At 32.3% G+C, this 21,202-nt stretch overlaps 1 protein-coding gene across 2 annotated transcripts in view; it reads right to left on the bottom strand.

Annotated features, from left to right (window-relative positions):
• Window positions 1–21,202, bottom strand: part of LOC132940966 (ecdysone-induced protein 78C-like) — a 65,990-nt gene that overhangs the window by 33,112 nt on the left and 11,676 nt on the right. The window contains exon 1 of one of the 2 annotated variants that reach the window (XM_061008791.1): window positions 9,998–11,056. The exons of the other annotated variant lie outside the window; for it this stretch is intronic. Within the exon in view, the coding sequence (XP_060864774.1) occupies window positions 9,998–10,391 (394 nt within the window). The 5' untranslated portion in view covers window positions 10,392–11,056. Of the gene's footprint in view, window positions 1–9,997; window positions 11,057–21,202 lie in introns of those variants that run through there. 2 annotated transcript variants of the gene reach the window in all.

The following is a 21,202-nucleotide window of genomic DNA, read 5'->3' as shown; positions in this document are numbered from 1 at the left end:
TATAGTATTATGTTTTTTTCTATTATATTTAAGTTTTTACATACAATTGCATATAATCCAGTTTGAAAAACTCAACTCGATGATAATTATTTATTTAACTCGTCTTATAATACATATTACTCTACGGTTGGTATTTTGTTCTGTTTTGTTTCGTGAAAATACGAGTGTTTGACTAAAAAATATTAAACGTACATACTTGTAGAGATATCCAATTTCGATGGAACCCTAAACACGTATTAGCGACTAGCAAGTGCTGACATTCTTATAGAATTGTCTCAGTATATTTCCACTATAGGCGTAAGTACTTAATTTATAAACAAGTCCCATTATAAAATGTCAAAATAATCTTAATCTGTGAACTGTGAATGATGCTTGCTGATAACATGTTATTTATACCTTGATTATAAATTGTAATATTATCATTTGTATATATCTACTAATGAACGCTTAAATACAGTAAATATTATTTGTTAAAATTCAATGCCTAGTTGTGTTGTTCACGTATTATACCTTATATTATAATGTACTATTTCAAAAATACAATAATCATTGATTATTATTTATTATTCTTAAGTTTATTTTAAATTGTGTAATGTAACTGTATATGTACAGGATTTATAATTTGTACTACCAGTGAATATTGGGCATAATATGAGTATTATAATATTGTTCCGTGTACAAAATATGGACTTTATTGTTTTTGTCGCGTGCGTACTATCTATATAACCGTTAGCCCTGACATATTGTGTGTATAATATATATATATATAGGCACTGTACTGCAGGGACAAGTTCAATATTGATAGAGTTTTCTTGTCGTGTTTATGTTTGAAATCCATGACAAAGTAATGTCTTCATAAACGAATCCTTGTATTTTTTTGTATAAATTATAAAAGTTATTGACGGTGGCTTTACAGGTTTCTAAAAATTATATTAGTTTTGATCGATTTTGCATATTGTATAGATAGGACAGATATGTATTATAGTAATTATCAAATAATATCATCGCGTTTACATGCATTGTATTTGACAAAAAATACGAATTTAATTTTCGTCCGACGTTTATACTATGACGTATCGGTATAATATAAAAACGATGAAACGATTAATAATTGTATATGGTTTTAAAATATTATCCAACATAATATGAGTGTAGGCGTTACGACATTATGGCGAAGGACTAGGTACATATTATTATTATCGACTCGTCTACTAAAAATGTATACACACCGATAATAAAAAATATATTATGTATAATAATATATCAGTGGTTGGATTAGCAGAACGTTTTTTGAAGTGACGCTATACAGTACCGAGCAAACTACTTATTATTGAACAAGGCAGCGTATTACTGTCTTGTTTGGGTATAATAAAGTATAACGTTTATAAATAGTGACACTATGATTTTCCACTGTAAATAACCCAAATATCGTTAATCTGAACTCTTTGCTAGCTATAAGCTCATTTCCTTTTTCATTAAATATAATTATTATAACACAAATTAAAATAAATAATAAAATCATTCTAAATTAAAAAACTGATTACACACGTCCTAACAAAATACTGAAATTACATCACTAAATACTTTAAAAAAAGTGCAACTCGTGAAAATTAAGTTTTCGTGGAAACTGGGAGATTCAACAGATTTACTTGAATTTTTCATTTCCAAGTTTCCAACCTGCAGGGTCCATTCAAAAAGTGATATTTTAATCATGCTCGTCCTATTTGAATGCTTAAATTATGCATATAGGTTTCAAATTCTGATTTTTGGAATTTTTAATACCACTTAAGAATGACACTGTGACACAACTTCTGTTTTTAAAATAGGAACTCACCTAAATCTCTGCCAATTATTCAGAAGGAATTTTTTTTTAAGAATTTTGATATATCTAAATTTAAATTCAAACGAGTAGTTTTTGAGTTATATAACTTTGTACACTTAGGGCCGGTAAAGTACTAAAGTGTCGGTTAATGCTAACCTACTGAAAACAGATTTTTATTATTGGCAGAATCTGGCCGGTTAAGTGTCGGTTAACTTTAACCAGACATTGTAAGAACGGTCCTAAAGATAATTTGTCTATGGCGATGGGTTAAATATAAATGGGTGCTTAGATGATACCATAGAGACTATTGAATTATCAATATAAAAAAATTCCATTCCAGTATAATAAAAATGACATCTAATATTACATAAAGTTTATATTTTTGTAAAACCATTATTTAGGATTATTATCCTTAGTATAAACGTTTTAACAACTGAGAAGTTACTTATTAGAATATTGATTTAGACACATCAAAATGTCCAATAAAATCGTCCGCAAAATAATTTTCAGTAAAACCCCACTGGGTTCTTATTTCAAAAATAGAAGTTTGTACCACCACAAGACACTTTTTAAGTGGTACAAAAAATATGGTCTTTAAGCAAACTTAAAAATTCTAAAAATCAGAATTCGAATAAATGTACTATTTAATGGAAAAATGAGGATGAGCATGCTTATAAATCGCCCTGTTATTATTATATCCCTAGGTATTATTTCTTCGACTAAAAAAAGTAGCATGTAATGAAGTACCTTACATTTGCATAACAGTAGCGATGATTGTAGCAAACTTTCATTTTATTATGTTGTGGTAGCGCACTACATCATGATTCATGACTTTCAACCACTATATTGTAATATTTTCTACGTGCACATTTAGATACAAAATAACTCTCCGAAACACTAAATTATCGTCAAATTAAGAGACAACACTACTTATCTCACAGTTAAGAAAAACTGTATGTTTTTTATAACTTTATAAGAGACATTATCAACCACTCAGAAGATAGAAATAGATTTTTTGGATCTTCTGTAAAGTTACAAAAACTGAGATAAGCGGTGTTGCTTTTTAAGTAACGACAAGCAATTATTCTACATTTGCAATAGTAGCCCTATTAGTTATTATATCATTATAAGGATTCAAATTATGTTATGTGGGCAGATATATTATAAACCATAATTTATTAACTTGTTATGTGAAAATATTATTGATTATTATTTTAATTATTATTTTTAAAAGTATTGCCGGTAAAACTACTAATAATTTTAAAAATTACTTTTCTTAATTAAAAATATTTTTATTTGAATACTTTTATAAATTAATTGTTGTTTGAACGTTGGTCTAAAAGATTATCATTATTTAAAACTTTGATGCGAAGACGAGCATTATATAATATAGATATGCATTACAACTTTATTCCTTTTAATCTAAAATTTAAACCCTTATGAATAAAACTCGACTTCAATATTTGATATTTAGAAATGTTCATAAAAAATTGTGCTTCAGATTTTCGAATTTATATTTTATATTTCCATTTTGATAATTTAAAATTGATATAGGTTTTGAACTTTCAAAACTATATAAAATAAGGGTAGGTGAACGAAATAAAAGTGATATAAAATGTAAGAATGAAAGTATCTTAAATTCTCCAGAGTAAAAAGGTCAAAAAAAACTTTTTGAATTAATGAACGTTCATTGTTAAAACGTAATAAATGGTTGAATAATACTAGCTCTTTGTATAGATCCCTAATAGTAATTCGCTGTCTTGCCCGCAAAGCTAATACTTGATAAATTAACACCGCCCAAATTACGTGAGCTTTCTTCGGTCGTTTCAGAGAATTCTACCACTTGCAAAACTATGGTTAATTATGATTGTTAGTTTTACTTTGCTCTAACTTTTCGGAGCATAAATATTTAAAACCCTATGTACAACTTGTTCATAATCAGGAATAATATTACTGTATACAGATAAACGAATATTACGTGATAACTGCAATTAAATATTTAATTTTAAAAACTTTAAACGGAAAAGTATATTTTTCAACCACACATAGTACATGCAATAATAATAATATATAGTCATTACAGCTAGTAATTTAATCACTGGTTAAAACAATAATAATCAACCATTTATTTAAATAATTTTTGTAAAACATGAACCAAATCATATTTTTTTTTATATATTATGACGTATGCTTAAAAAATTGTATATAGAACTGTTCGATTAATTGAATCAAAATTACCTGTAGTAATGTCATTACAGATAACACCTGCAGAACTTGTTCATATATATATTTTATATTTACTTATTAATTATTATTGACGAAAACAAAATTAATGAAAACCATTTGTCAGTTATTGCATCTAAAAAAATATTTTTGTCGGGAGTTAGGATATATTACATTATCATATTATGTATGAAAAAACGTTCAAGACTTCGTAGAAAGTATATTCTTCATACTGCTTATTTTATATTAGTTTCCATGAGGCAAAAAAAAAAACGGGTAAAATTGAAAAATAGGTAACCTTTTTGAAGTATATGCCGCAAAATATCATCTGTTTCCAATATAGGTGCCGCGAGAGACTTTTTGAACTTTTTTATTGCTTTCCTTACCCCGAAATAAAATGTAAAATACTAAAAATGCAAAACTTCCGAAAAAGACTTCGTTAGACTAGGACCTTGCTAAATTTGTAATACAAATGCGTAAGGGCACCTGTACATAATTATTAATTGTTTAATTTTGTTTATATATAAGGAGTCCTATGGCGGTACAAATGTTTTATTCAAAACCTTTAAAACCTACATTTTTTGCTGTGAACTGTGTAGCTAGGTGGTTTTTTTTTAAATGTTGATGTACTTACATAATATATATAAATCGCTATTCAAATGAGCAGCATCTATAGTCTATATACGTTATTAAGTTTTAGTTATTATTGATAATAGTCTACCAAGGTTTAAAATATACGAGAGGTTTGATAATTCAAAAATAATTACTGTAATTAATATTAATCTATTAACATTTTGTAATTTGTACAAATTATCCTAGTACAATAAGCACTAGTCTAAATATTACTTCTATTATTTATTTATCTGAATTATATGTAAAATCACAATAATTAAAACATATTATAGTTTAATTGCGCTTAGAGTCTCAGAAATTACTCGTTTGAATTTTGATTTAGATACATTAAAATTGTTTATAAAAAAATTTACGGTAAACATTGTGGTTTTGTTCAGGAAAAATTAATCTGTACTAAACTATGGCGGACACCCATTAAATTAAATACAAAATTCAAACATAAAAATCATGGTCTTTAAGTATAGGCACTTACTTCAAAACTCCATAAACCGAATTTTAATGAATACGTTATCAAAAGATATAAGGGGGAAGAACATTCTTGGTGAACCACTCTGTATAAATATTTATTTATTTCATATACCTAACTAAACAGTATATACTGCAATTTCACAGCCGATCTACGACAACAATATTGTCAGAAACGCTCAATATAAATTTTATATTATTGCATACGATCATTAATGTAATATCATAAAATTTGAAAAAAATAATATTATATAAGTTCAAATACTGCGCATATACATATACGATATTATTATCACTGCTGTAGTGTATAGAATATAATATTATTATTATTTATTAGTATCACGATTCATGGATGGCGTTATTATATTATATTTGATATTGATTTGTAAGCGGTGAGCCGGCGACCGGCGCGGCGCACGGTTGAAATGTATAGGTATAGCTACATATTATTTCGTTCTGTTGAAAAATTAAATACTTTTGTCTGGACTTGCGCCGATGGTATAATATTATTATTATTATTATTATTGTTCCCGTTTAAAAAAATATTATTCGCGTGTAGTACAACAAAATGTATTGAACATCATACAAAAAACATAATATACGTCAAACAATAATATACAAATTTATATTAATAAATAGTAAATACAATGCGTGGGTATAAATATAACTCCAGCGATGTGCATATGATTTGATTTTTTTTGATTCCAAAATCCCATGAATAATATTTATTATTATTATCATTCATACGGTACCTATAAGAGAATTACCTACCTAAAAATAAAAATCGAGCAATATTTATAATAATATCCTATGCATCATTTTAATATAAAAAATTGCGATTTTCATTTAAATTAATTTTTATTATCCTCAATTTAATAATGCAGCGCTTATAATATATATATATTTATATATTATATACATTAATACAGTAGTCACGTACGTAGACACGTACGTACCTAGGCGTGAGCGTGTTTCGAATGTCAAATTATTATATTATTTTCGTATATATAGCATGTGTAATAATATTATTAGACGAATTGAATTCGGATGAATTTTAAACCGTTATGTAGGCATTGGAATACTATTCCTACTAAATGTCTACATAGTACGTACCTAATAATATTATGTTGTAATATATGCTTTCGTACGATTGCATACACAATATTTATTTAATTATTTAGCGAAATTATCTTGATAGTATCCTAACATTGAAATTGGTTTATTTATGTACATAATATGCATATTGCATACAATAGAGATACCAGCCAATGGCCATAGTCGCCGAGGTTTTATTTAATAGAAATAAAAAAATAATATAAAATATAGATACGAAATATGTACATATTCTAATTGAAAAAAATTGTAGGGAATATAATATGTATAGGTACCTATTACCTATAGTATATCTGAATATCTCTATATTTAATGTTATATCTGAAAGAAATTTACCCGGAAGGCTGGGAAAAAAAATGAATAAATAAACTAGGTAGGTAGGTAGGTATGTTATTAAATTACGTAAGCTTAAAATTTTTTGGCACGAGACCAACGGTGAACGGTTTTGGTAACCAATGGCATAGGTGCGGATAGTGCTCTCATGGCGAATAACTAATATATATATAATGTGTGTGTGTGTGTGTGTGTGTTTGTGTGTGTGTGTGTGTGTGTGCGTGTGTGTGTGTGTGTATATGAATGTACGTATATTCATAAGCGTTAGTCATGGTAACGGTACACGAGCAAAGTGAATGATCTTCAACATCAACAACATTGACCAATCGCAAGTCGATGATCGATCAACAGAATATAATAGGTATAGAGGATGGCTGAATGTGCATGGTAAAAAATAACCGCATAATCGATACGTGCATGTATATGCGCAGGCACGAGATAATCATATACGAACGGTGTACCTACATATATATATTATATATATATATATATATAATATCCGATTTTCCTATACGTATGTCTTGTATATATATTACATACACGCATAGTTTACATGCTATATACGTGACCTTGTGTGTTTCGTACTTATTTTCCGCGGTAGATTTCGATCGCAATAAATTATTTTTTCTTCTATCACCGACGATGATTTCTAGCTGGAAAGTTGTTTTTAGGGTGGGAAAAAAAATCGATTTTCGTTATAATCGCGTACGTTGCATTTTATGCGGTCGATGAAGTCTTACAAAAGTTCCAACGACGTTTTGTGCAACTTCTTGCAGAGTCTTTTTAGTGAAAACTTTTAATCCTCTTTGTATATAACTATATATACGAACTAATTACGATGAATTCCGGAAAGTGCTTGATGAAAAGTTTCGACAGACGCATCTTTAGCAAGGTCTGATGAACAAATCGGCTTGAACATTTACTCCTCGAACTTCGGTGCTCGTATAAAATATATAAGCCCGATGAATATCCCTGAGATAAGCGGGAGGTTTTTTGAATCATAAATTTATATTTGCATACATTTTTATTTCATATTCGTTGAGAGTATAGGTGAATACACCTGTATTATTATTATACCTAGTTAATTGTACATATTTATCATCCATTTATTATAAATCAATAAATAACAGGGACTTGCGTTGTATCATCATTGAACTCAAAAATTGAATATAATATACAATTACAGAATAGAGAATAAACTATAACTTACAGACAAAAAATGTAAAACATAGTTTTGATGTCAAAAGACGCGTAAATAATATTAATAAACTACTTGTATTTAGTAATAACTAATAGTAAAGTCTGGTATAGATACCTATACCTACCATAGGATACAATAATTATTATTTATAATACACAAGAAAAGAAAAAAATATGAACATAGTAACGAAAAAACAGCTCATAAAAACATACATCTGAAGTGTGGCATTATACGGAAGTGAGACCCGGACAATTAATAAAAAAGAGAAAGATATGTTAGAAGCTCTGGAGATGTGGATATGTGGTGTTGGAGAAAGACGGAGAGAATAAGCTGGACTGATAGAGAAGATCAAATGAAGACATCTTGAGGAGAATATATGAAAAACGAACGTTGATAGACACTATAAAGAAAAGAAGATGGCAGATGATAGGACACAAGTTGAGACATGGAGATGAATTATTACATAGTTTAATAATTGAAGGAATGATAGAAGGCACAATATCAAGAGGAAGACCTAGGACGAGATACATAAGCCAAATAATGCAGGATGCAGGAGTCACTTCCTACAAGGAGTCACTCCCTACAAGGAGTTCAAAAATATAGCGAATGATAGAGAAAGATGGAGAAGACATTATTATAACTGTGAAAATTTCTTAAAAACCAATCATCGGATTGATAAACTAAATAAAAAAAAAAAATAATATAATACATAAGCAATAAAACAAATATTAGTATCCAAACAAAATAACGCTTGTGTCAGATGCAAATCAAAAGCGTAGGTACAGGTTTAATAAAAGAAATATAAATATTTTAACGTAATGCGACTATGCAAGTAATATTATATTATATAGACACACACACGCACATATTATTATATATGTACCTACTAGAATATATGCACCTATAATATATTAAAATAAAATCACATCCTACGGGCTATATGTAGGTAATATACTAGTTGTAAAAGATTGATTATTTTCGTATACTTTCACTGTACATGAAAGTTACATACTTATATATATTACATAATAATATATTATAAATACCGAATGATCTATTATACCTAAATAATATTTCCTCGTAAATCGTATAAACGATATATTTTAAGCACATTATTATTATTTATTATACCTATATCGCACGTAGGTATTTCTAAACGTATCGCACACGGTCATCGGAAGTAAGCGCACGTAGTCCATTCATATAGGTATATTGCAGGGTCAAAATTAAACGTAGAGCGAGGGGCGTGAGAACCCGGGCCCCGAGGACACCACTATAAAACTGAAATACATCCGGGCCCGTTGATAGATAAGCAGATCCCGAATTCAAAAAAAAATGGATTCAATCATTTACCCAAAAGTTTGTAACTCTACAGTTGACTTCAACGTCGTTTAGAAAATATATTAGTTTTGGTGAAAAACATTTGTATTTAAACTCCGGTCCCGTGAAATCGTTCACCCACGTTCGTACAGGATAAAATGCGTGTAATAGGTATAAAATATTTTGTTTCATACAACTAAATACTACTAATAATGCAGTAGGTATATGAATGGCTGAATGGCACGACAAAAATTGATACTAACAATGAAATCATTACCACTGAAATACTTGATTATTGACTCAACACTTGTTCACTAGATATTTTGTCTATAGTGGCTACAGGTTATTCAACCTGCCAAGGACTTGGCATTCATAAATTCACGTTTACGTTTGAATGTAATATCTCGTGCTATACCCGATACTGCATATAAAAAGTTGCAAATGGAAATAATGTCGTATAAAAATTGGCTAATTTAAGTACGACGACGCGCGGCTGATGGGTATGATAATATTTTGATAATCCCCATATTATTAGGAGTATAATATAAATCATGGAGATTCAAGTAAAGTCTAAACGGCTATCCGTAAATATAAATTAACTCGATAAAAGTTGTTATATATACTGAAATGGCATGATACATGTTGCCATTCATCTGGTATCAGAAAGTTCGTAAAATAACCGCGGTTATTAAACGCGTTTGTGTTATATGCATGGCTCTATATAAAAATGTAAAAATAAATAACTCATGCACAGTGGCTATACGTAATCTATCTACTACCTAGGTATAGTATAACTGTATTGGGACGAATAATAACATAGCAGTCATGGCGTGTGGTATAGGAGTCGACCGGGAAAATAGCAAATCGCGCTCGGTTCGAACACTGACCTGGTGCGGTGGTGGACGAGGATGGCGTAGAGTTGGTGACGGCAGCCGTCGGCGGCGGGGGAGGTGGTTGAGAGGCAGCCACGCGGCCAGCGTACGCGGTGGGCTGCCGGTACGTGGAACTGGTGCACGGAGATTGGACGCGGACGTCGCGGAAAGCGGCCGCAGGCGTGGACGTGTCCATGGGCACAGTGGTGCAGGGCTCGTCGCCAAATCCCTGGGTCGGCGGGTCGTGGCTCTCCGAGCCGGCCGTATCTGTGGTCGTGTCATCAAAAAAGCTCAAGTTGAACTCTTCCGTGGTGCCGGCGCCAAACGACACGTCAGCCGTTAGCTTGTCGGCGGACGGTGCGCCGCCCAGCCCCACCGCTAACGATTGATCGAGCTTGAACACGTCCATGTTTTGACGATTATATATGTTTATGTGTCGTCGTATGTCGTATGATATTATGTCGTAGAGCGTTCACGAAAACAGATGACTCCAATTATAGATGTTTGTAACGACGACGGAGGTGGCGGCGGTGGTGGTTCAAGTGCGGCCGGTGTCCGACGAGGGTCGGCGGTCGTCAAGTGACGGCACTGCGACGGTGGAACATGTCGGTGGTGATGCTGCTCCGGTAGGTGGTGGTGCATAGCCACCGCCACCGTTATACCGCGGTGGGATTTTCAGGGCGCAAATTGACGAGACGCATTTTCAGATGGAAAGCACGACGATAATTCACGTGCGATTTTTAAAACTTATCTCTCTAACTCCCCGACGATAGGAAAATACTATTTTGAAAAAACGCGCGTACATACAGTATAGAATAATGTAGACCGATCGAACGCGCGCCCGACTCGACTCTTTATAAATATAATATATACATAAATTACTATCGTTGTAATAATAATATATATTATAATTAATATATTTATTATGTATGCGTTCTGTGCACGTGCGCGTACACACGATGACTGCACTGGAGCACCACAGATGTCTCACACGGACACGTCGGCCGGCCGGCGATGGTACGCACGCAGAAGACGACGACGACGACCGCGGCAGGTAAGCTACTACGACGACGACGACGACGACTACTACTACTACTACTACTACTACTACTACTACTACTACTACTACTACTACTACTACTACTAATAATAATAATAATAATAATAATACTAATACTACTAGATACAGAGATACTACTACAACAAACACTATATAATACGACTACGATCCGGCCGCCGTGTAAGCGTGTGCGTGCGTGCGTTCGTGCGTGCGAGTGCTGTTGATAGTTCAGTGACCGACGACGACGACGCTGCCGCCGCCGCCGTCGCAGGTTGTCAGATGAAGTGGTGGCGGCAGCTATGCAGGTGGCGGCGGCGACGACGGTAGTATACGGCGGCGGTGCACGTACACATAAGCGGCGCTCGGGGTTTAGTGGGAGTGCCCCGCGGATCCTCCACCGCCGCATGATTCGCTCTAAGTGCGCTCTCTGGTCGTCGTCGTACATATCCGAATAATAAAATATGCTACGGCAAGCGTGTGACCGAAAGGGTATTTCGCTCGGTCTCAGAGTTTTCTTCCGGTTTTCCGGTTTTCAAGTTCGCCGATCCACTTGGAACGCCTAGACCAAATGTCGGTGCAGGGTGGCGAGGATTGGTAGGGAGCGCACTTCCGTCGGTATCTCTTATTATTTTTCGAAAAGAATATACTACCGAGGGCTTGTGGGAGGCCGGTGAAATAGCTTCCTACATATTTCTTCATATTTCTTTCTTTGGATTCTTAATATATTATATGACTGTTTAAATAAGTTTGATACATTCATTATTTACTATTTACTATACTCTGTTCAAAATAAGAAACACAGTCTGCGGCCAACTTGTGCGCAGGAGCGTGGCAAAACTACACGGCAGGGTATAGGTGGGGGGGGGGGGGGTGACAAATGGATGTTACCTGACCTCAGCCGACGAAAACTGGTCGCCACCGACTGTGTTTCTTATTTTGAGTATAAGTAATAAGTTCCGAAGTGTACCTTATTGTTTGCTTATACCAACAGTCAATATAGGTACTTCTCTAGTTTAAATATATTAAACTATTTAAGTATGCACTTTTTTAAGTCAATTATTATTAAAATATCTTTTACGCTTTTTTAGTAAAATTTTAGTTTCTGTATAGAAACTGCGGTTAAAGTTACCACATTTAAAGAGAGTCGAACTTTTGACGTTAAGCGTGTAATCCATAGAGTAATAAATAATAAATATTAAAATTTTAAACGCTTCGTTTTTATGATGAATGTAACGCGACACTTATGTCTTTCGCACCCTACCAAATAACATGGTTATACCGACTATAATACCTATACCGCTGCAAAATGCAAATCTAGCATATTATACGAAACAAAAATAATAAATCACAATAATAGTTTATAGTTCTTATTATATTGTATACCGTATACGTTATATTATATAGGTACTAAAAATCGTCTTATTTGTTAGTCGTCGGCGTCTGTAGTCTGTATTTTACCAAGGAGTGTTACTTGGATTTTAAAACCCTACACGGCTATATACTGCCTATATAAACATGTGTAGGTACACACACAAATTAAACGTATCTACAATTAATTTTCAAAAACGGTCACCTGTGATTAATATCGGTGAACGATGAAATTATGCGCACCTTACCCCTTGAATCTTGATGAGATGCTTGACCTGTAGTCTTATTCGGAAACTGTCGAAGGTGATGGTGCAGGGGCTCGCTTTACTGGAATGTTCATCCATGGTTGCACACAACTACTATGACTTATTAGCACTCACGGAGAGTGACGCGAGAATGGCTTGATATCAATAATCGAACGGCTTGAGGATACACGAAGAAAACGGTCAGCGACTAAAATGTTCACGTCTGAATTTTTTTTACGATTGTCTGAGGGACAGACAATATCGAGGTTGTGCGCTGGAGGGTGTCTCGCGGTATTCCATTACGCGGTATACGGGGAACGATAATCGCGTATAGTTGCGTATAATTGGGTAAGCCTTAAACCACGGTCGTTTGCGTTCCATGAATTTAGACCCTTGTAGAGTTTTGCACTCAATGTAGATTCAAGGAAACGTTACACTATACTGTGATAAGTCATAACCTAGTAAGCAATAGTTTTAATATCCAAGAAAAGTTAAACGGCGATTTCCCAAAAAAAAAATATTGACACTATGATTGGCTTAAGCCGGGTTCACACTACACCGTGTCGTGTGATTTCGTATTTTTATGTTTATACCAAAACGCAATATCAATGATATGAATATTGGACCTGGTGATAACATAATATTATTTTATTTTAGTTATCACTACATTAACCACACGGTAAAAAGTTGAATAATAAATATAGGTATTCAACTATGCGGTACCTATCGTTTGGTAACTATGGTATCTGTGATTATTTTACTCGAAGGGGGGTTCACACTTACACCGTGTCATGTCGTGTCGTGTTGTATCTAGTTTTTATGAACGTGTGATCACATTTATCAAGATCATCATCGTTTCGTGGGTTTTATACCAAAATACAATACCAACGATACCAAAATTGTTATCAATTCCAGTGATTAAAAGTTATTATTTTTTTAGTTATCATTTTTCTGCACTTAATCTGGAACCACACGGCCAAAAGTTGAATATATTCAACTATGCGGTATCGTTTGGTTACTGTGGTATCGTGTGATAAAATTATGATATACCATATGGTAAACCTCAATAGAACCACACGATTCAGCCAATCAGAGAAAATTTTTCACACGAATCGACACGACACGGTGTAAGTGTGAACCCCCCTTTACGGTGTGGTGTATACCCGGCTTTAATCTTGGAGTTAGTATGTGTGGTATGCCGGTATACCTAATGTTTATAAGTAAATACCATACACCTGAAAATAGAACCAATCCTACTCTAGTCATAAGGTGGATTTCCACCAAATACGTGTACGTTTACGTGCATATATTAACCGGATACGTTCGCTATGAACGGTCTCACAAACGTTTCCCATCGGTCAATATGGGTTAGATAGGTTAGGATTGGTAACATATTAGTTACCTCATATATTCTTATGTTATCAATATTGTTATCAATATAGAGCCGTGTACACGTGAAAAGTTGAACTGGATCCAACTTCATGGTATCATGGTCAAGCCTGTGGTAAGAACGTATAACACTCTGGTATACCAAAAGCTTACCATGTATCAACCAATCACAGAAAAGTATTTTTATGCACCTACTCGTACACGTATCTAATGGAAACCCACCTATATGTTAAACTAGTTACCACTTACCATTCAGATCACATTATAAAAATTACCATAAATCAAACAAAAGAGTTTTTGCCAGTAACCGTGGATCTCGTTATCATGGTTACATGTGAAGTCACCTACACGCGCGCTGCCGAAAAGTTTATACCGAAACCCCACTTTAGAATTTATTTGGAGTTGACTTCTCGGTTTTTGTCTCGTACCTAATAAAAATATTAAACAACCGATTTTTCACCATTCATGTATGATTTATTCGATGCGCTTATCCATATTTCACCGATGTTATTATTTTAATTGTTCCATTCGGCGAAACGACGTAGTAACGCATGTATTATTACTTATCGTTACAGATTCTCCTCCATCGTCACCGTAAAGTAGAAATGTTCAAATGTATAATCATTAATCGTTGATGAAAAAAACACTTTTAGAAATTCGGTATTTTTGGCTCTCGAGACTTTCGTATAAATCAATTAGGGTATATAAATTGTGCACAGCACGAGTGTTTGCTAAAGTATAATGTAGAAAGCTGCAATTGTTAAAAAAAAAAAAAAGGAAATTGTGACAACACGACTTATGGACCGTAGTTTCGAAAAATTCTTTTTCGGATTGTTTCCAACGAAAAATACGAGTTGCGAAGAACAATATTAAACGACGTTAATTTATAGTTTGCGGGGGACCTTTCTTTTTAGTGAAACACCGAGCCAGCGCTATGCTGATAAATTTTAGCCTTACAATCGTCTTAATGTTTACTTAATCTTAAAATGCGGACTGCTGTAGAGCATATTTACTATCAAAAATGCAGTATCTGCAAAGATAAATTCATAACAGTTGCAGTACACTTTTTTATGATAAATACAAAAATACTGATCAGTTGATAAGCATCAGTCTTTTTTTATATTCTTATTTTTGTGGGAAATCAAACATAATAAAGACAATTCAGTTTTTCTTTTTAAAACAAGTTTATTTTATGGTTACATTGTTTTTTTTTTACCTTGCATATTGAAAAATGTTTCAATCAGTCATATTTACGTCCAAAAGATAATATTGCATGTCTAACATTATTGTTTTTTTTTTTTTTTTAAATATATTGTACATCAAATCTGAATAAAATATGTATTTTAAAACTCAATTTTTCGATACAATTGTCCAGATAAAATATCGTGTAAATAAAATATATTAATTTTTGTTTACTGTTTCAGTCATATTTACGTTAGTGATTTATTTAAAAGATTTGTATTTTTCATTTGTTTTATCTTAAAGGCATTTTTTTGTTCTATTGTCAAATAGAGCAATGTACAATGCCAGTCTATATAATATTCTTATACCATCACTTTTGAGCATTGAATGCTGACAAATAAGATATTTAAATCATTACGTTTTGAAGAAGCATATTATATTATATTTTTAATTTACACAAAATTACTAATTATACAAAACCGGTTTCAAAATCTTTCAACGAAAACTTAATGACCACACTTTAATATCATTACCTATTATCCTAATAAGATTTTAAAAGATCATAAGTATGATTATTGTTTGTGTAAATACAGATAAATTATATAGTTTCATTATCACCATCTCATAATCGTTTCAAATATCTCTGCGTAATATAATATAGCATATTAGCATACATGACTAGTATATATATATGTGGATACATTTTTATGTTCTTGAACACGATTTAATTAACTCAGTGATTGTCAATAATGTATAGGTATTGAAAAATTCGTAAATTTTGGTTAAGTTTCATTGATTCACATTACAAATTTAAAATACAATATTGCGACACGTTTACTATTTCCATTTACAAAACGTAAACAATACAATAGATCTTAAATCTTTTGGGGAATCATGTTAATTGTATTGATTGTTGATTAATAGTAGTGTAATAATTTATTTTATATGATATGTTTTCTTATCTATGAGAGATAAAGAGTTAAATTAGCCGCAATTCTTCGCGTTATCTTATACAGTTATGCCAAACTTGCAAATGTTACGCGCAAATGCCACCGATAATACTGTCTATACCGGAAAACCAGTTTTTCTTCGCAGTTTATTGGCTCCTTACAAATAATTACATGCAGAGCACACCAAGTCCATAAATTATATTATAAATATGACAAAACGTGTAGGTACTGCAGACTGCAGAGGCTATGATGAGAGTGATGTATAAAATGTAGAACTTGATAATCATAATAATTAATGAAAAAAACAGTTTTATAGAAATAGTCTACGTGTTTGAAATGCAGGTAAAACTTTAACGAATTAAAATATTGTTTATAAATTCCTAATAGGTTCCATAATAATTTATACAATATGCCTATAATATTATATACATGTAAGAAGATATTTTTATTAAAATATTTAAAACGAGAATTTCTGACAACCAAATGTCGTAAAATAAAAACTACATTTTTGAATTTAAATTTTTAATATATTCGAAAATATCGGTAACATAATCAATTTTCCAATATATATTACGTCGAAACACACTTTGCTAAGTTTATTATTGAATAAAAAAAATCTAGTTGTTCATTTAAACATTTATCGTTTTGGTATTTTATGTTTATTTCTATGGTAGCTGCGTTTGATGACATAAAATAAAAACATTATATACCTACATAATATTATACAATATACACTGCGTCGGATGGAATGGACGGGTATCACTCGAAAGAACTTTTCAAGCGACTTGGCGGTACCTATTTGTTTATAATTAAGAATACGTATATTTCCTGTAAAGTACTTTTGGCATGCAGTATATATGCGATAATAACGTGTTTTATGTTTAATTAAAAGTTAATGTAACCACAGTGGCTCATCAAAATCCTTCATAATATAATTTATAATGTTTAATTCGTAAAGTACATCAAAGTTAAATTAGGATAAGCATAAATTTAAACACGGGCTTTTAAACGTGGCTTATATGTTATGTATAATTAGTGGGTAATTTTTTTTGTCTAACATAATATGTATATGGCATATTGTTATTATAAAAAGATATGAAGCTGTAGGTTTTAATACTTTTCAAAATACAGCAGTACATTTACACTTAAAACGAAACGAATAGTAGGTACATAAGAAATTTAAATAATTGAAAAGGATGGGTACATACATATATAATACATCCATTGCAATGAAAATTAATGTATTTACTATTTAGTACTGTCTATAATAGATACCAACCTATATGGTTATATTATGGCTATGCATATATATATTATATATATACTGTAAAATATTGATGTACTCACTGCACGAGTAGACTACAGCTGAGTTATAAATTATTATTATTGTATTGTACTTGTGGTAAATTCCACAAAACGGTTTGCCTTATAATATGACTTCACCATGAAAATAATACAAATTATAGGCACTCTTACGCGTGACTGCAGTCATGTATATTGTATATTATATTGCAGTTTTGTCTAGAGGGATACACTATACCTACACACTATACACAGGTTATCCGAAATTAGCCTCAGCGCCACAGCTGTTGACATAAAATTATATCCGACACGAACAAGTTCGACTAATTTGTAAAAAAAAAACCTATTCAACACAAACGTCAATTATTTAAGTCTACCAAATCAATGGATCTTTTGTTTAGAATGCAGATCAAAAACAATAGCGTCGAACGAAAAAAATACAGCACGGCACGGCGTCATGCAGTAGGTACAAAAGTGCATGTCTTGGCGTCTTACCATTTATAAAAACGTTCGTATATAGGTATCATAGGTACCACTGAGGCCATTTTGGCATATTTTTCCTCCCACTAAACATCATACGGTGTCGAGCGTTTTTGGTATTAAAAGAAAAATATAACAAGTTCATAGGTATCCGATTAATTTATGATACGCTTTTGGTTGTAGTGTGTACGACTATAGCTGATGCTTTCAGTGATGCGATGCAGCAACGATGTAACGAAATATTATACACACCGCCACACCGGTCATCTCTCCCCGCGGTGGTACTCTGAAGAATGTTCTAATATATACGAATTATGATTATCTAACGACTAGTCGCGCGTAGTTATTGGTCTTTTCACCTCTCAGCTATAAATAGTATCTATAAATAATATATTAAACTATAGTCATGGTGTAAACCGCTTCGTTATACGCATAGTTGATATTATAATGTATTATAATATATTATTAAGTATATGCATATAAGTATATAACAAGCCTCGCGTGTGCCCAACGAACGAGATGCTAAGTCGGCAAGGCTATAGGAACCTTTCAATGCGAAATACCAGTAGGTATAATATGGAGTATCGACCGTAGTGGCGTACAGGCGTACTGCAGGGGTATAATAATTTAAATTGTATTTTCAATGAGCTAATTACCGTGTAAGCCATGCGCACCTTGAAACACATTTTACAGTGTTTAATGTCAATTTTTCGATACCAAATAAGTAAGTAACTAACTGCTTAATATAAACAAAAAATTGAAATTTATATGCTCCCTGTAAATTTCAAAAGTGTAATGATTGTATTTTTATTTTTCATCTAGTTTTGCAATTTTCTATCCTAACACATTATATTGTAGTTCATCGTTGATTGTTCTCATATTTGTAATAATCATAATAATTATGAAAAAAATGTTCCGACGAAATCTGCCATATCTCTAAATTTTTCAACTCTTAGACACACATGACACATACTGACTGTAGAAATCACGAAAATATTATTTTGTGCGCTTATGTTCGGTCATCTTTTTCCTAACCTTCTGTGTGCGCACCCGCTGCACTTTACAAGCCATATTAGTTAAACAGCGGTATCGATATTATTAGGTACCAGGTAGGTACTGTACAATAGTCATCGAGGTATACGTGGTATGTGCAGCGAAATAATAATGCCGTATGGACCGTCACGAAATAAGCAACTCCGAAAAACGACCAATGAAAAAAGGTCAAAAGAGTTCAAGACGAATTAAAATAATGAAAATGAAATAAATTATGTTTTTTTTATTAATGGTTATTCCGTAAACCGGTTGTGTCTGGAAAACAAACTCGTATACTGGTATGATATTTTTTAAACTTAAATAATAAACCAGTTTTGGTTCCGAAAGAAAATATTTTTGGTACCTTCCACTCATTTCTCCTAGCAAGTACACACGAATATCCAAGTAAAAAGTGCAGTGTTTATATTATGTATTATAAAAATTTACATAACTATTTAAAACAGATGTGTTAAATAATGTAATTATAGCTGAAACGAGTTAGGTATTCAGTGACTTTTTCAATAAACTTGGTATTTTGTACAAATTAAGAGTGACAAATATTCAAAAAATCTTATGTTTTGAATTATTTGTTATTAATTAATTTTTAAAATTTTAATGTTATCCAATTATTACTGAATTGCATTAGCTATGCCTACTGTAGTACTGTATATCATATACTATTATAGTAGTATAATAGAACTCATAACGGTAGAACTATATAAACTCAATAAAATTACGAACGTATTTTTATAACTATTCAATATAACATTCTGAAAAGCTCGATTATGTAATAAATTCAGGATACTAATTTTATATTATAATATATAATTGTATGAGTGTATAAATATACTTTATAATATATAATACACGTAATAATATGTCCATAATGTTTGCTCTTCTTTATCATTTAATATTTCAACTATCATTAAACAATATTCAAATGTTTTTTATATAATATTATAGAATAGGTAGTACCTACCTAGTGTTTATTTAACGTCTTATACTGGTCTTATGATACAAAATTAATCATTTATAAATAATAATTTCAACAACAAAACTGTACAAAACCAGAAAAAAACCGAAATTAGATACTATAGGAAAAATGCTTTTTTAATTTATATCATGACATATTATATAAAGTTAAACATAGTTATATTAAAAACAAACTTCCATAAAATTTTGAAATACTTTTTCGTTACATGTTACATAACAGTGTAAATATTAATCTGTATGACTGTATAATTAAACAAATCATTTCAACAGCCAAATTTAAAAATAATATAAAATATTCAACTATTATGCCAATCACTAATAATTAATATGCAACCTGCAATTGGTAAACGCTTAATGGTATGTAAACGCAGAACCACAACGGATCTACACTACTGCAGAGTGTAAAATCGTTGAAGCGAGTGAAAGGCTTTCACCCGTCGTTTTAGACAGGCCAGATGTGATGACAAATTTCCATAGTACAAGGAACTGCTGCGTGTTTAATCGATAAAGTAAGCGCGTGGATATATAAAGTGATTGAAAATCACAAGACCGAGAAGTCCTGTACCTCGGGTACCGCCGACCGCCGTGACACCGACGATGCAGACAGCCGTTCGCGAAACCGGACATTAGGCCTTACTGCAGTGACTGCATCACCTCTGCTTCAAAACGGCGGTCGTCGAACCAAAGAAAAGTTCGAGAAACCGGAAACGTGCACGACGTCGTCTCACGTGGGTAGCTGCAAAACTGCAGGGCCCAGCTGTGCCACGTCCAAATAAAAAAGGATCCCTTCGGTCTGGGTCAATGACCGCCGTGAATCTTTATAGATTTTGGCTGTGGACAAATACATTGTAATAGGCTATATCGTGTTGTGTGTCAAATATCAGTCGGCGGACGATCTAGTCCAGCTCGATGCAGTGGCATTGAATTACGGCGGAACGGTAACAGTCTGAAAGTCGAACAACGAGCCAACAACCGCCGACGACGTACGCGTGTCCACTGCTCCCACAGTCGATTTTTAATACGACTTGTAATAGCAGGGCGTTTAATTTAGCATCTTAGGGTGGTTAAAAATTATAATATCATGTTATGCCACACGAATGTATTTTTCTCATACTTACAGTGGCCGTAACAGAGCGACGAACGTGCAGTCCATGGTGCATCGATATTAATTACGTACAACGTACTAAGTATTTTAAAAAAAGTCTATTGTGGGGAGTCT

The sequence above is a fragment of the Metopolophium dirhodum genome, chromosome 3 (genome assembly GCF_019925205.1).
Source record: "Metopolophium dirhodum isolate CAU chromosome 3, ASM1992520v1, whole genome shotgun sequence".
Classification (NCBI taxonomy): Eukaryota; Metazoa; Arthropoda; class Insecta; order Hemiptera; family Aphididae; genus Metopolophium; species Metopolophium dirhodum.
The sequence above is the reverse complement of the archived record's forward strand: the minus strand, read 5'-3'. Positions and strand labels throughout refer to the sequence as shown.